Consider the following 16,471-nt stretch of genomic DNA (forward strand, 5'->3'; position numbering starts at 1 on the left):
TTTATAGTAAGACACATTTTTGCTTCATTCCTATTTCTGGTAGAGAACCTTAAAACCCTTGAAATTTCCTCAATGTTCAGAGCTTTAGACATATATTTAGTTCTAATATTTGGCCTTTTCCTGTGGTTCCTGGCACAGGGCTCCTGAAACTTCATGAACTTGGGGGGATAAGGGGAATAAGAACATCTTTATTCTAATGAGGCAGCAGTGGGTGGATTCTTGAATAGAGGCTGGTCACTGGCGATGAAAGCCACAGGATACTGTGCACTTCCCCCCACTCCACCTCTTGAAAATGGAGAACTGAAAATAGAGCAAATTCCTATGTGATGAAGACTCCATTCCATTCGCATCAAGTTCAGAGTGCTTCCGTTAATGATCAGCACGCTGGATGGTGATAAACCCCCATTCTATGGTAACAGAATCTCTTTTGCTTCTGCGGTTTACCACTTCTATCTCTTCATCAGGATCCTCCTCTGTACTCTAACACGTCACTAAACTGGTGGGCATAGAAGTTTCCCTGAGTTCTGTGAGTCACTCTAGAAAATTGAGCCTGAGGAGGTAACTGTAGCAACCTCAGATTTATTCCCAAATTGTTGTAAGTTTAGATACCAATCTGGACTTGAGATTGGCATCTAAGGCAGAGTGGCAGAGTCTCATAGATGGAGTCTTTTATCTCTAGCAGATGGTGTCAGGGTTGAGGCATATTAAGTAGGATACCAGGACCAGGAGCTGCCGCCGCTGGTGGGCATGTGGGTGGGTATCACAGTGACTCCAGTGATACCGCAAGCATAATTTGTGTCTCAACTGGGAGTGCGCCCCTACCCCTAGCAAGCATGTAGGAAAGTCCCACCAACCTCATGCTGAGCATCACAGCTAGAAAAGTCACGCACTAGTCAGGCATGTGCACAGGCTCCCGTCATCACAGCATCACTGACAACAACAATGAAGAGAAGGAGAGTAAATAAATGTAATAAGATAAAAATAAGTAAAATAGGGGCCGGAGCAATAGCACAGCGGGTAGGGCATTTGCCTTGCACGCGGCCGACCCGGGTTCGATCCCCGGCATCCCATATGGTCCCCCAAGCACCGCCAGGAGTAATTCCTGAGTGCAAAGCCAGGAGTAACCCCTGAGCATCGCTGGGTGTGACCCAAAAAGAAAAAAAAACAAGTAAAACACGCAGTTCATAAACACAGGCCATGCATGAGCAGTGGGAAGGGTATTTTGACGGCATCAAACACTTGCAGCTTTTTAAATTAAAACATTTTTTAAATTGTATTTCATTTAATTTTTATAAAGTAGTTCAAATAAAAATATTTTATCACATTTAATATTCAAACACCAATCCCACTACCATAACTCATTCCACCAGCATATTTCAGATGTTTCCATCTCGAACCCCAACCCCTGCCCCAAAGCAGAACCAAAATAATTCATTTTGTATTACTTGCTATGAATAACCCCCTGAAAATGATCCAAAAAAGTTTCCTTAGAGGAAAATGTGTGAAGATTGTTGTATTTCACCCAGAGGCCATTAAGCCCTTCTTTAAGAGATTTACTAACATGTTGTTAAAGGTTGAGCCTTGTGTTCTCATATATATATGTATATATATGCATAATACATATATATGTATATTTCCCTCCAAGATTGATTGCCTTCTGCTTTAAACCCCACCACATGTGGTGTGCTACTCTTGGAATATTAGTGGTGTGAGCTAAGATATGGTGGGTGGCTACAAATGTGGCAGTGCGGTTCAAGAGAAACTTTACTCATGGGTGAGGCTCTGCCTGAGAGAAATACTTGCAGCTTGAAGAATTGACGCTTGTCTATAAACTCAAGTTAAAATTTACAATAAGATATTATGTTCTCATGTGTTGGGATTTGTCTGAGGGTCACACAATCTCCGGGATATAGAATGCAGAAATTTAAAAGAACAACACACTGGGATTTCAGGAGATGACACAGAAGTTAGAGGGAGTCTGGGAGACAGTACAGGGGGAGGCGCTTACCTTGCACGTGGCCAACCTGGATCTGATCCCCATATGGTTCCCTGGGCCTGCCAGGAGTGACCCGTGAGTGCACAGCCCGGATTGATTCCCCAACCCCCCAAAGCAACAAAGGAGTTAGAGGTGCATGTTCTGTTCTCTGGAACCCGGTTAGATCCCAGCAGCTCTTGGCCCCCTGAGCCCAGGATGTAGTCTTGGAAGCCCCCAAGGTGATTCTGGTGGTCTGAGGCACCTCAGAGCCCCAGAAACACAGAGATGTTGGACCCAGGATGGAGCCATCTGCTAGACTGACCTGTTATCTCTGGGAGGGGCCCCTGAGCCCCAGAGCACAGTTAGGAGAGTCCCTGGCCCCTGCCCCTTAATATATAACAGCAGTTGCCCAGCTGTTCATCACATATTGTGGGGTTTTTTTTGTTGCTGTTTTGGGGCCACACCTGGCAGTGCTCAGGGGTTACTCTGGCTCTGCACTCAGGAATTCCTCCTTGGTGGGCTCAGGGAACCATATGCGATACCAGGGATCAAACCTGGGTCAGTTGTGTGCAAGAAAAATACTCTATCCCCTGGACCCTATATTATGTTTTTTAAAGAATATTTTAAGCAGTTTTACTCCACCCCCTTTTTGGCATTTTAATCTAGGTACATGGGTTTACAATATTGTTACTTAAACTTTTCATGCATAAATCACTCCAACCCACACCCACCACCAGAGAGCTCACTTCCCCTCACCAGTGTCCCAAAGGCCACTCCCCCCGCCCCATTTAAGCTCAGTTCTATAAACAAAATCTTCAGTTCTCAGAATTTGATGACAGATGTTATTCCGTACCAGATTTCTGTTTTGGGGTGGTGCTTAGGACTTACTCCTGGCTCTGCACTCAGGAATCAGTCCTGGCATTGCTTGGGGGACCATATCAGGTGCCAGGATCAAACTTAGGTGGGCCACAGTGTGCAAGGCAAACACCCTGTGAGCTGTACTATTGCTTGGACCTTGTATTTCTATTTTTCAAATCTCATATTTGGGATATTTTCTTATTTTAGTTGTAGAGGCAGTGATATCACCCAGTGATATCCCCCAGATGTATAACTGCGAGCACAGTGTGAAAGAACAACTGAGATTCCGTTTTGGAAAGCCAGACTCCATTTTGTGCCTCAGGGTCATAAGTCTACCAGAAAAACATGCCAGACCCCAGGGGCATGGGTATAAATGCCCAGACATCTGATCAGATAACAAGGATGATTCAAGGAAATGTAACAAGATGTGTCAATCACTCCTCTGTTTTGCTTCTGTCCAAAAAAATGGTGGGTTCTGCTCCTGTGTGGCCTCCCGCCTGCTCTGTGGAGTCGCCATGATGATCATGTCCACATGTCCGTACTGACATCTGCATGTACATCCATGTCTGCTCTGAGTATGTGTGTTTTGTACAGCACATGTATTAGTAACTTGTGTTACATGACACATAGATACATCTCAGGTCTCTCTTGTCCTTTGCCAATATTAGGAAAATTTGGGGTCTATTGTTTGCACTAATAGGACACCCAGCTAGGAAATAGATTGAGGCATTTTCCTGCTGCTGAGCTCACACCCACCGCCTCATTCCAATGGCCAAACCCCTCAGAGAAGCAAACAGATCCTCCAGCACAGGGTCTCTTGCCTTTTTCTTCCCAGAAGAAAATAATTAAATGTGTAGTTTAAGCATCACCCACCCACAGTGCTCTCTGGGGAATGACTCAGGGGTTCCCCATCTAGCTGAACCCCAGGACTGCTTTGGGCTTGTTGCATACTCAGGCCTCTCCCAAGTCTCTGTCCTCATGTGTAGCCTGGCGCTCAGGTGTCACTTATTTACCAGGGCCCACCTGGGGACAGGGGCAGTGAGGCACAGTCATGTGTGTTCTGGTTTACATTGTTCCTGATAAATGGGTCTGAAACCATCAGCCTCACCTCCAACCATATTATTTTAAAATTTTATTTTCATAAAGTTGTACACAATAATTGATTACATTCAATATTTCAACACCAATACATCGCCATTGCACCTTCCCACCACCATTTCTTCGACTTTTCTCACCACCACTCAAGCCTGCCCCACAGGCAGATGCTAGATAATTTATTTTGTATTGCGTGTTATGAACAGCATGAAATGTCTCCTGAAATTCTACAATTTTAAACAATTAGTGTCCAGACAAATCCCTGCAGCAAGGTTCTGAGATTCATTTGTGTTTCTCTGTATCATGGTTGTTAATGCGCTTTAATGGCACCCAGAGGCAGTTTGTGGGCCTGACAGTCAGAATCCATATGGACAGGGAGATGGGAAAGAGCTGCCCATCCTATTCCCTTGAGGCCTGGAGTTTTCAGTCACTGGTCCCACATACTTGGGTTTTTCATTGGGTTCTGGAGGTTTGCGGCCACTGGGTTCATAGCGGGCAGGTTGGGGAATGAAACCTGCTTCCATCTGAGGCACCCTGGAGAAATCGGCCTGGTTCACGGTCTGAAGGCATCTCTGCATTGAGCTGCTTGATTGTAAGATTCATTTCTGAGTCTCCAACCGTATTAAAACCCAGAATTTCCTCCATGTCAGACTCTCTGAGATTTAAGAAACCATCAGCTCACGGGCATCTGTGGCTCTGTATCTCTGTGCCTTCCACACGGTGTCACATCTGTGAGATCTGGTCAGATCACCTACCTCTGGGGAATTCAGAATTTGATCTTTGTTGTTTCTCTTTAGTCATCATTCTTGCGGTGTCCTCATACATTCTCCAAGGTTTAAACACCACTGTTGCAGTCAGTTACCCCAGCCCAGACATCCCACCTGAATCCAGACTTGTCCGTCCAGGTGCCAACATCACCTGCATTTCTGACAGGTCTCAGCTGTCACCCTCCTGACCTGGATCCTCTGGTGTCATTGCCTTAGTGAGCTTCTTCCAGAATCTTTCTTGAGCCCAGTGAAAGCACCCACACTTCCATTTGCACATCCTGACATTTGGGGTTTCTCCCTGACTCCTGTCTCCTAACCCAGATTCCATACATTAGGAAATGCTGTAATGTCCAACTTCAAATGCCTGCAGAATCCAGTCACTTTTATGATTTCATCTGTTCAAATTCCAAAGCCCCAACATCTCTACCCTGGAATCTGCACCAGTTTCCTAGTTCCCTGCAGCTCACTGTCCCCTCACCTGTCCATCTGCACAGCAGCCAGACCGATGACCCAAAGACAATTGCACCAGGCTGAACTTTCGTTCAAACCTGCCTGTAGCTGCTCCTCTTAGATAGAAGTCAAATCTTCCAGAGTCATGGCAGCCTCGTGACCTGAGGGCACTGGGACCTCACCTCAGTGACTGCTCCAGCCACACCACTGCCTCCTCTTCCCTGACACAGACTCATGCCTGCCCTGGCATTTGCACTTAGATTTCCTGCCTGATACCGGACACCTATACAACAGCCCCTCACATCTTTCCATATTTCCTCAAACGTCACCTTCCTGTGGAGCCACACTGACTGGGCAAGGAAAACAGTATAGTCACTGTCCCAGTCCCCACACATTTATAAGTGGGTCCTGTTTCCCTAGAGATTACCAATTTCAAGCCAGGACACTTGCCTTGGTTATTATATTTTCAGTGTAAGTCTGTCCCTTCCTACTAAATCTCAAAGGCTGGTAAGTTTTGCCTGATTTTCATTCTCTGCTGTTGGATAGACCCCAAAATATCATCCCCATATCTGGCACAGTGGGTAGATGATCAGTGTAGACCATGGTAAAGACACTGACTTATTCATGCAACCTACATATACTGTGCTGTGCTGTAGTAGCTACAATGTCTACTCCAAGTCACATTGATGTCACCTCCACTTTCCTCACAAGTGCTTCTCACCCTCACTTTACTTCCCTCCCACCTGGCACCCACATCATACTCTTTCTCTCTTCAGAGGAAAGCATCTTAGGCCCACAGATCACATTTTCTATGATCATATGAACACTCATATCTTGAAACCACAGAGACTCCTGTGTGCAGGGGCCATGCTGGGCCTTGAGGGGACAGTGAGAGGCAAATGCCTCCTGAGGGTCAGAGATGGGGACACACACTGAGAGAATGAGCTGTGAATATGTGTACAAGAGAACAGGCAACCTCCTGCACAGAAGCAACAAACAAACACCCAGATGGGACTGAGGAGCAGACCCAGGCCTGAGCCTAGACTGACCAGCACAGAAGCCCTCGCTGCTCCCTTTATGAACCCCTCAATCCCACAAAAATGGAAATAGAAAAATGCAAATCAGATGCTGATTTCAGTAAGGGAGAAACACTATTCATGAAAACAAGAAGCTAACACAGATGGAGACGGCTGAGTCCTGTCTCTGCTGGCACAGCCCAGAGCATCAGGGAGAGAATGAAGGTCAGTGTGGAGGGCCCAGTGGGCAGGGGTGGGCCAGTCTCCCCCCTCACAGTATGTGACAGGACACAGACACTCTCAAGTCCCAGGGCAGAAAGAGAATCAGCAGTTCTTGACTCACAACACTGGGATGTGAAAAACCCAGCGGGGCAGCTGTCTCACACTGTGAGAGAAAAGAATGAAGAGACTCAGTGAGTGACAGAAGTGGTGACATCCTGAGCAAGCTCCCAGCATCCCTCTCAAAGAACCCCCAAACCCAGTCCTGTCCCCTCTGCCCAATCCCGCCCACTCCAGCCTCCAGAGTCTCACCTCTAGGGTTCTTGAGAGACTTATCAGAGCCCTGGGCACTGTTGCTGTCTGTGGAGGAACAAATAGGCCAAGGTCAGAGCCCCCGGGGGTGGGACTAGGAGGAACTAGGGGTGCGGGAGCTCCCCGTGGACTCCGGTCTCTGTCCCCAGGATTCCAGGGCCCCAGCCCTGCCCAGACTTACTTGCAGCCTGAGTGTACTGTACTCCTTCCTCACCTGTGGGAAGGAAACAGCCCAGGGAACGTTGGGGAGAGCACTGGGTCCTGAGCCCACAGAGCAGCTCTCTAGGACTGGACCCCAGGGAAGCATCAGAACTCTGAAGACTGAGGGCAGGACCAGGAAACACGCAGGAAGGAGACACTCCTGGACTTACCAGTCTCCTCCTGGTGGTCTGTGCCCTGAAGGGACAGTCCCTGTGACCTGGGACCCTGGGGACCAGGTTCATCCCCAGTTTATGGAGGTGAAAGTGTCTTTCCTGAGCAAACCTGAAAGCGGCACACACAGGGGAGTGTGAACGACAGCACAGGGGCGGGTGGTGCTCCCGCTAATGAGGCAGGAGAGCTAATATGGGGGGAGACCCCCAAAGTGGGACAAGACTCAAGACTTGCCATGTTGGACAGATTCCCCCTCCCCAGCCCATCTTACCTGAGCGCTTCTTCCTGCAGATCACAGCTCTCACCACAGCTCCAAAAGCCACAGCCCCGAGGAGAACTAGGCCCACAGTGAGGATGGTGGGCTGAGAAGGGGGCTCTGGGAAGGGAGGAAGGAGAGGGTCTGACCCCAGCCCCTGTCTCACCCTCAACAGTTCCCCAGAGGGGCCAACCTTGACTCCCTGAGAATAGGCTCTGTGCCCCGTCCCCCTCCTCACCCCATCTCAGGGTGACAGGCTCCGGCAGCCCCTGGTGCTCCACACGGCACGTGTATCTCTGCTCCTCTCCAGAAGGCACCACCACAGCCGCCCACTTCTGGAAGGTTCCATCCCCTGAGGGCCTGGTCTCCACCAGCTCTGTGTCCTGGGTCAGGTCCTCCCCATCACGCTGCCAGGTCAGGGTGATCTCGGCAGGGTAGAAGCCCAGGGCCCAGCACCTCAGGGTGACCTCCCGGTTAGAGAAGGGGTGGCAGGTGATGTGTCTTCTGGGGGCTTCTGAGGAGGAAAAATGAGAAAATTCACACTTTGGGTCACTTCCAGAATGAGGTTGAACAGGATAATTGGTTTGGAAGAAGGAGGCAGAAAACCCAGGCTGACTCAAGAAATGGGTAAAATTCTATTCCAAAATTCTAGAATAAGGTTTGGGTAGGAGGTTCAGGTCTCTCAGGAGAGCACTGACTCTGGTCCTGACCTGGGTGAAGGATGAATGTCTGAGAAAAACAGTCAGATCTCTAAGGTGATGAGAAAAAGATGTAAGAAAGTTGGATTCAACTATGCAGCTGTTAGGAGAGATGAAGTCATGAAATTTGCTTATAAATGGATAAACATGGAGGGTATCATGCTAAGTGAAATGAGTCAGAAAGAGAAAGACAGACATAGAGGGACTGCACTCATTTGTGGAGTGTAGGGTAGCATCACATGAGGCTGACACCCAAGGACCGTAGATACAAGGGTCAGGGGGATTGCCCCATAGCTGGAAGACTGCTTCATGAGCTGAGGGGAGAAGGCAGATGGAATAGAGAAGGGATCACTAAGAAAATGATGGCTGGAGGAACCAGTTGGGATAGGAGATGCATGCCGAAAGTAGATGCTGGACCAAACATGATGACCTCTCAGTGTCTGTGTTTCAAGCCATAATGCCCGAAAGTAGAGAGAGAGTATGGGGAATATTGTCTGCCATAGAGGCAGGGGGAGGGTGGGAAAGGGGGGCCGTATACCCGGGATATTGGTGGTGGGGAATGTGCACTGGAGGAGGGATGGGTGTTTGATCATTGTGTGATTGTAACCCAAACATGAAAGCTTATAACTATCTCACGGTGATTCACTAAAATTAAAAAAATTAAAAAAAAAAAGAAAAAGAAAGATTCAGAGTGACTGTTAGAACCCACGGAAACCAAGATCTGTTATTTCAGAGAAGGTCTCCCCTCCCAGCAGGGAGACCAGGGTCCTTCATGCTCTTTTGAAGACAGGGTAGGCCTGTGGGCACGTCTCTCTGTAGCACCGGATTCGAAACCAGGAGGGCCCCTTCCTCTCCTGGCCAGAGAAGGGCTGTTTGGACACTAGCCCCCACTATCTTCCCCCTTGTGGGGAGTCAGCCACTGCCCAGGGAAGGTCAGGGGTTGTCACCACCAGGGACCGGTACCTTTGCGCAGCAGCGTGTCCTTCCCGTGCTCCAGGTATCTACGGAGCGAAGGCACGCAGATGTTCTCCAGGTAGTTCCTGTGGTGCTCAGCCTGACCCTCCTGCTCCCACTTGCGCTGGCTTCTCCAAGCCTGCGTGCCCGCCGCCGCCGTCCAGGAGCGCAGGTCCTCGTTCAGGGCGAGGTAGTCGGCGCCGTCGTAGGCGGATTGTTCGTACCCGCGCAGGAGGCGCCCGTCGGACCCCACGTCGCAGCCGGACATCCTCTGGAGGGTGTGAGAGTCTGACCCGCCCCGCACAGATTAATCCCGAACCGTAAACGAAACCCGCCGGGTCCCCGCGGCGCCTCCCTGTCTCTGGTCCGGGGCGGGTCGCTCAGCCTCGGGGCCGCTCGGACCCGCCTCGGGGCGACCCGGCCTGTCCCCGTCTTGGCTCGTCCCTGCCCGGCCGCGCTCACCCGCCTCGCTCTGGTTGTAGTAGCCGCGCAGGTTGCTCAGGCTCAGCCGGTAATTCTTTGCGGCGTCCTTGGCTAGCAGCGTCTGCTCCTCCCAGTACTCGGGTCCCTCCTGCTCCGCCCACGGCGCCCGCGGCTCGGCCCTCGGACTCGCCGAGTCGCTGTCGAAGTGCACGAACTGCGTGTCGTCCACGTAGCCCACGGTGATGAAGCGGGGCTCCCCGCCGCCGGGCGGCGAGATGGCGGTGAGGAAGTACCGCAGGGAGTGGGGGCCTGGGAGAGGGGAAGGGGTGAGACCCGGTCCGACCCGCGGTTCTCGAGCCCGGCTGCCGCTGCCGAGGGACTGAGATGGAGGAGACTTAGAGCGCAGGAGTTGAAGGTTGGGGGATGGGACGGGGGACATCTGCTGGGGACCACGGAGAGGCTCCTCCTAGGGTTTAGAGTTCCCGCCTGGCCGTCTCCACTCCGCGCAACAACAAACTTCCCTCCGACCCGCACTCACCCGTCTGAATCAGAGCCAGGACCAATGCCAGCTGAGGTTGGATGCTTAAGAGCTCCAAGAGCCACATTTTCAGGGTCTTAGGAGTCTTAACTACCGGCAGACGGGGGTCATGCTGTCTGGCTGTTCTTAAGCAATGACACCAGTGGGAGTGAAAGTGAAAGTAGGGGAGACCAGAAATCAACAGCCCTGAGCTTGGGTCTGAGGAAGTACCTCAGGGAGTGGGAACCTGGGGAGGGTAAGGGGTGAGAACCTGGCACGACCTCCCCCCCACGCCCCCAGGATTGTTGGTCGGTGGGGTCTCAGGAGAGGGGAAAGGGGGGGGACCAACAAGGTGGATTAAAGATCTCAACATCAGATCAGAATCCATAAAGTACATGGAAGACAAGGTTGACAAAACCCTCCACTACATTGAAGCTAAAGGTATTTTCAAAGATGACGTGCTACTGGCCAAGCAAGCGGAAACAGAGATAAACAAATGGGACCATCTTAAACTAAGAAGCTTCTACACCTCAAAAGAAACTGTGACCAGCGCTCCTCTTCTTAATGGCGGGCTGAGGCTGCAGAGCGGGGACACAAAGGACAGCGCCACTAGCAGGGGGCAAAGTTTCCCTGCCGCTTACTCTGCTTCCTCTCCGCTTGCTGCCAGAGGTGCCCCCAGCTCGCCAGCATGTCGGTGGTGCCGCCCAACCACTTGCAGACAGGCTGGCCCTGGGGAGGGGGTTGTCAGGCAGTTCGGTAACAAGTACATCCAGCAGACCAAGCCCCTCACCCTGGAGCGCACCATCAACCTGTACCTTCTTACCAATTGCACTTTTGGTACAAAAGAGCCCCTCTATGAGAAAGACAGTTCTGTTGCAGCCAGATTTCAGCGCATGAGAGAGGAATTTGATAAAATTGGAATGAGGAGGGCTGTCGAAGGGGTCCTGATTGTACATGAACATCGGCTACCTCATGTGTTACTGCTACAGCTGGGAACAGCTTTCTTCAAATTACCTGGTGGTGACTTAACCCAGGAGAAGATGAAGTTGAAGGATTAAAACGCTTAATGACAGAGATACTGGGTCGTTAGGATGGAGTCCTACAGAACACGGTCATTGATGATTGCATGAGTAACTGGTGGAGATCGAATTTTGAGCCTCCTCAGTATCCTTATATTCCTGCACATATTACAAAACCCAAGGAACATAAGAAGTTGTTTTTGGTTCAGCTTCAAGAGAAAACCTTGTTTGAAGTTCCTAAGAATTATAAGCTGGTAGCTGCACCATTGTTTGAATTGTATGACAATGCACCAGGATATGGACCTATCATTTCTAGTCTTCCTCAGCTTTTGAGCAGGTTCAATTTTATATACAACTGAATACCTGCACAGTAGAGAAGTCAAAGAAGTGGCCTCTGCAAGCACAGCTGTACACAGTGTAGAATAAACTCCATAGACGTGTTTTTGGTTTTATCTTTCTTGATCCCTAACTTGACACCAACTCCTTGTTGTTTGATAGTAAAGTTAATATGAACAACTAGATAGTGGTGTAAACAAATGTGATTATGTTTATTTTTGGTTTTACCTATATATTTTTGTACTACATTAAAGAAAGTGGACTTCTAAAAAAAAAGAAACTGTGACCAAAATATAAAGACAGTCTACAGAATGGGAAAGGATATTCACCCAATACCCATCTGATATGGGGTTGATATCAAGGATATAGAAGGCATTGTTTGAACTCTACAAGAAGAAAACATCCAACCCCATCAGAAAATGGGGGGTGGTAATGAACAAATTTTCTCAAAGAAGAAATCCAAATGGCTAAAAGACACATGAGAAAATGCTCTACATCACTAATCATCAGGGATATGCAGATTAAAACAATGAGATATCATTTCACACCACAGAGACTGGCTCACATATAAAAGAACAAAAGCAACCGGTGTTGGTGCGGATGTGGGGAGAAAGGGACTCTCCTTCACTGCTGGTGGGAATGCTGACTGGTTTAGCCCTTTGTAAAACAATATGGACGATTCTCAAAAAATTAGAAATTGAGCTCCCATTTGACCCAGCTGGGTCAATAGTATCAACTGGGAATATATCCTGGAGAGGCAAAAAGATATAGTAGAAATGACATCTGCATTTGTATATTCATTACAGCACTGTTTACAATAGCCAAATTCTGGAAAAAAATGGAGTGCCCAAAAATATGACTGGTTAAAGAAACTTTGGTACATCTACACAATGGAATACTATGCAGCTGTCACAAGAGATGAAGTAATAAAATTTGCACATAAGTGGATCAACATGAAAAATACCATGTTAAGTGAAATGAGTCAGAAATAGACAGAATAAAAAGATTGCACTCATCTGTGGAATATAAAGTAACAGAATGGGAGACTAACACCCAAGAGTAGTAGAGATAAGGACCAGGAAGTCTGCCCTATAGCTTGGAAACTAGTCTCACATGCTGGGGGAAAAGGCAGCTGAGATAGAGAAGGGAACACCAAGTAGGAAATGTTGGGAGGACCCATTCGGGTTGAAAGATGAGTGCCAAAAGTAGACTATAGACCAAACACAATGGCCATTCAATACCTCTATTGCAAACTACAATACCCAACAGGAGAGAGAACAAAAGGGAATGCCCTGCTGCAGAGGCGGGGTGGGGTGGGGGGGAGGAATACTGGGATCATTGGTGGAGGAGAATGGGCACTGGTGCAGGGACGGGTAAATGATCACTGAATGACTAATGCAAAAACGAAAGTTCATAAATTTGTAACTGTACCTCACGGTTATTCACTAATAAAAATTTTTTTCAAAAGGGGGGAAGGGACCAAGAAGGGTGAGACTTAGGGGTGTGGGACGAGTTTAAGGTTGGGGGGGACAAGAAGGAACATTTGGAGGGGCATCCGGGCAGGGAAACCAAGAAACTACTTCTCAGAGGTCCTACATTAGTGACTGGCAGTTTCTACCCTTACTCCCCACAATGAACTCGCCTGCCGACTCCGCATTCACCCGCCCTGGTCTGGGTCTGGGTCAGGGCCAGGGCCCCTGAGAGTAGCAGAAGAAGGGGTCAGGGCACCCACATAGTCAAAGAATCCGACCTTTTTTTTTTTTAACTCTTCCGGGGTTCTCCTCAGTTTATAAAGGGAGCCTCGAGGACCCTGATTGGCTGATCTAGACAGCGATGCCCAATAGGAGTGAGGACTGGGGACGCGTCAGGAGTATCTGGGCAGAAGGTGCTGACACAGGTTGGAGGGAGAAGTGAAACTCTGGGGAGACCAGGAATCCCCAGGCCTGATCTCCTGCAACCAATACCACCTTGGGGACACTGGGAGACACAACTGGGATTCGGGACTTCGCCCTCTCACCTGTTCCCTCACCTGGTCTTTGTCACACTGTGTCCCATGTCCAGGACTGAGACTGACAGCGATTTTCATTTAGGTATCTCGCTACAATCTTACAAGTTCCTGAGGATGCCAGAGATGCTTCTGTGCGTTCAGGTTGTGCCTGTCAGTGTTTGCCATGTGAGGACTCTGACTTAAAGCCCCTTTATTGTTGGCAATGATGACTTTGTTTTGTTTTTGGCTTTTGGCTACACCAAGCAGCACTCAGGAGTAACTCCTGGCTCTGTGCCTAGGGATCATTCCGGCAGGTTCATGGAACCGTATGTGGTGTGGGGGATCAAACCCGTATTGGCCACATGCAAGGCAAGTGCTTTACCTTTGTGATATCTCCCCTGCAGAGTTAATGCCTGACATTGACTTCAACTGGAATAATATCAACAACAAATTAATTTTAACAGAAAATCTGAGCAAGGGGTCATACCCAGTGATGTTCACTGACTCTGTACTCAGGAATTACTCTTGGCAGTGCTCAGGGGAACATATGGGATGCAGGCAATAGAACCCCTTTCTGGAAAGGTTCAAGGCAAGCACCTTACCTGCTATACTATTTCACCAACTCCTAGAAAGTCTTTTGAAGAAAAACCATATTAGATTTATGCTGGGGAACAGCCCTACCTGAGCAGGCCTGAACCAGGGATGCCATGAGGACTAAGAAAGAGGCAGAAATGGGAGCAAAAAGCATGTGGTGAGGGGGCTCATGTCTTTGGCTGAACCCTGATTATTCTCTATGAATCATATTTATTACTTAGAATCCATAATCATCAGAACAATATTCCTCGGGCAAATACCTAACGACTTTAATCTATCCAAGATAGACTTTTACACATCCAAGGACCTTGGTTCATGGGAAAAACATCTTTGTAATGGGCTTTCTCAAGGGGAGATTCTTTCAGGAAGCAGAGATAGAGCAGATACAGGACCTGTCCCCCAACCTCCCCCCTCTGGGGCATTATTCCCCCTCTAGCACCATCATATTGGTTGAAAGTTCCCATAAAGGACCTCTTTTGTCCATCTCCTTTATTTATATATCTAGTACTCAACATTTTTTTTAGCATAGAAATGGCCCAGTTCTTCAAGTAACCTTGGAAAGAATGCTAAGCTGCTAAATCTTCCATGTAGACCAGTCAGGGCTGAGCTCTGGGCCCTCTTCAGAATGGGGTTGGGCTGATATCCTGAACACCCCAGCCACCCTCCCCTGCCCAGGGGCCAACAGCTCCCACCCACACCCAAAGTTTCAGGCATAGAAATGGCCCATCTTCACAACTGAACCTCATCAAGCTGCCAAGCCACCAAATGCTTCCAGCTTCTGGAGGGACACACCGCATTTCATAGTGCTTTGAGTCACTTGACCCCACCCCAGTAGGAAAACTGAGATTTAATAAAAAGTTGTGTAGAATTTTGCAAACCACAATGCCTAAAGGACAGAGAACAGGGCTCCTTGCCATTGGGAGTGAAGGCCTGGGGGAGGGAGAGGGGTGAGACCTGGTCGGACCCATGGTCTGCGAGCCCTGGGGCCATGGACTGAGATGGAGAGAATTTCCGTGCAGGAGTTGAAGGTTGGGGGACATCTGCTGGGGACCACTGAGAGGCTCCTCCTAGGGGTTAGAGTTTCCACCTGGCCGTCCCCATTCTCAAAACCAACTTCCCTCCAACTCGCACTCACCCGTCAGGGTTAGAGCCAGGACCACTGCTAGCTGCATGGTTAGGAGCTCCAAGAGCCACATTTTCAGGGTCTTAGGAGTCTTAACTATCAGAGACGGGGGTCATGCTGTCTGACTGTTATAAAGCAAAGACACCAGTGGAGTGAAAGTGAAATTTAGGGGAGACTGGAAATCCCAGCCCTGACCTTCTGGCCCCCAACACCTGTTTGGGGACTTAGGAAATATCTCAGGGAGTGGGAGCCTGGGGGAGGAAAGGGGTGAGACCTGGCAAGGCCTTCCCCCTCCCCCACAGGAGTGTTGGTCAGAGGGGTCCCAGGAGACAGGAAAGGGTGGAGGGACCAACAAGATGGATTAAAGATCTCAACATCAGATCAGAATCCATAAATTACATAGAAGATAAGGTTGGCAAAACCCTCCACTACATTGAAGCTAAAGGTATTTTCAAAGATGACATGCCACTGGCAAAGAAAGTGAAAACAGATAAACAAATGGGACTATTTTTTTTTTTTTTGCTTTTTGGGTCACACCCAGCAATGCACAGGGGTTACTCCTGGCTCTGTACTCAGGAATTACCCCTGGCAGTGCTCAGGGGACCATATGCAATGCCGGGAGGTTCGGCCTCATGCAAGCCAAATGCCCTACTCTCTGTGCTATTGCTCCAGTCCCTGAAAGATTTTCTTGATGCTGAACTCACACCCTCATTCTAATTCCACCACAGGTTGGGAAGGGAAGCAAACTGATCTCCCAGTATGGTGGTTCTTGTTCTTTTCTTCTCAGGAAAATACTAAAATGTAGCAATAAGCCTCTCTACACCTGGGGTGCTCTCTGGTGAATGATTCAGTGGTTCTCAATGTGACTGAACCTCAGGAATGCATTTGGTTTGTTGGAAATACTCAGGCCTCTCCCCAAGTCTCTGTAAGCATGTGGAGTCTGGAGCACAGTAGTCACTTCTTTAAGTGGCTCCACCTAGAGGTAGGGATGAATGTACTGTCACAGAAATGGTAAGGTTCCTCCTCTGGTCTATGTTATTCCTGCTAATCTGAGTCTGAAGCCAGCAGCTACTATTGGGATGTCCCCACCTCTTCTCCAGGGTTTAAATATTGTTGGGAGTCACCTCCTTAATCAGTTCCCTTAGCCCACACAGATCACCCATCATGTCCTTCCATCTTTCCTCAAAAGTCTCCTTCCCAGTGAAGAGAACTCCACTGTACAGGCTACGAAAATAGCTACTGCCGCCCTGCCGCTGCGGAACTGTGTGGAGGTGGAGGCACGGGTGCGTTCAAGATAGCACAGCGGTAGGGCGTTTGCCTTGCACGCGGCCAACCCGGGTTCGATTCCCAGCATCCCATATGGTCCCCTGAGCACCGCCAGGGCTAATTCCTGAGTGCAGAGCCAGGAGTAGCCCCTGTGCATCGCCGGGTGTGATCCAAAAAGAAAAAAAAAAAGAAGATTCGGCTCCACCCTTAATCCACCGCCATGGCTGAGGAGGC

General features: G+C 49.1%; 1 protein-coding gene and 1 pseudogene across 1 annotated transcript; one reads left to right on the forward strand and one right to left on the reverse strand.

The window, feature by feature from the left end:
- Positions 1 to 5,945: 5,945 nt before the first annotated feature.
- LOC101542112 (patr class I histocompatibility antigen, B-2 alpha chain-like) lies at positions 5,946 to 10,070 on the reverse strand. Its single transcript, XM_055129586.1, has 8 exons — positions 9,934 to 10,070; positions 9,435 to 9,704; positions 8,982 to 9,260; positions 7,559 to 7,834; positions 7,336 to 7,440; positions 6,874 to 6,906; positions 6,693 to 6,740; positions 5,946 to 6,546 (listed from the first exon to the last, which is right to left on the reverse strand). The coding sequence occupies exons 1-8, from the start codon at positions 9,998 to 10,000 to the stop codon at positions 6,542 to 6,544; spliced, it is 1,083 nt and encodes a 360-aa protein (XP_054985561.1). The 5' UTR covers positions 10,001 to 10,070; the 3' UTR covers positions 5,946 to 6,541.
- A 530-nt stretch (positions 10,071 to 10,600) lies between these two features.
- LOC129402566 (cleavage and polyadenylation specificity factor subunit 5-like) lies at positions 10,601 to 11,537 on the forward strand (annotated as a pseudogene).
- The last annotated feature ends 4,934 nt before the right edge of the window (positions 11,538 to 16,471 follow it).

This window comes from Sorex araneus, chromosome 2 (assembly GCF_027595985.1).
Source record: "Sorex araneus isolate mSorAra2 chromosome 2, mSorAra2.pri, whole genome shotgun sequence".
NCBI lineage: Eukaryota > Metazoa > Chordata > Mammalia > Eulipotyphla > Soricidae > Sorex > Sorex araneus.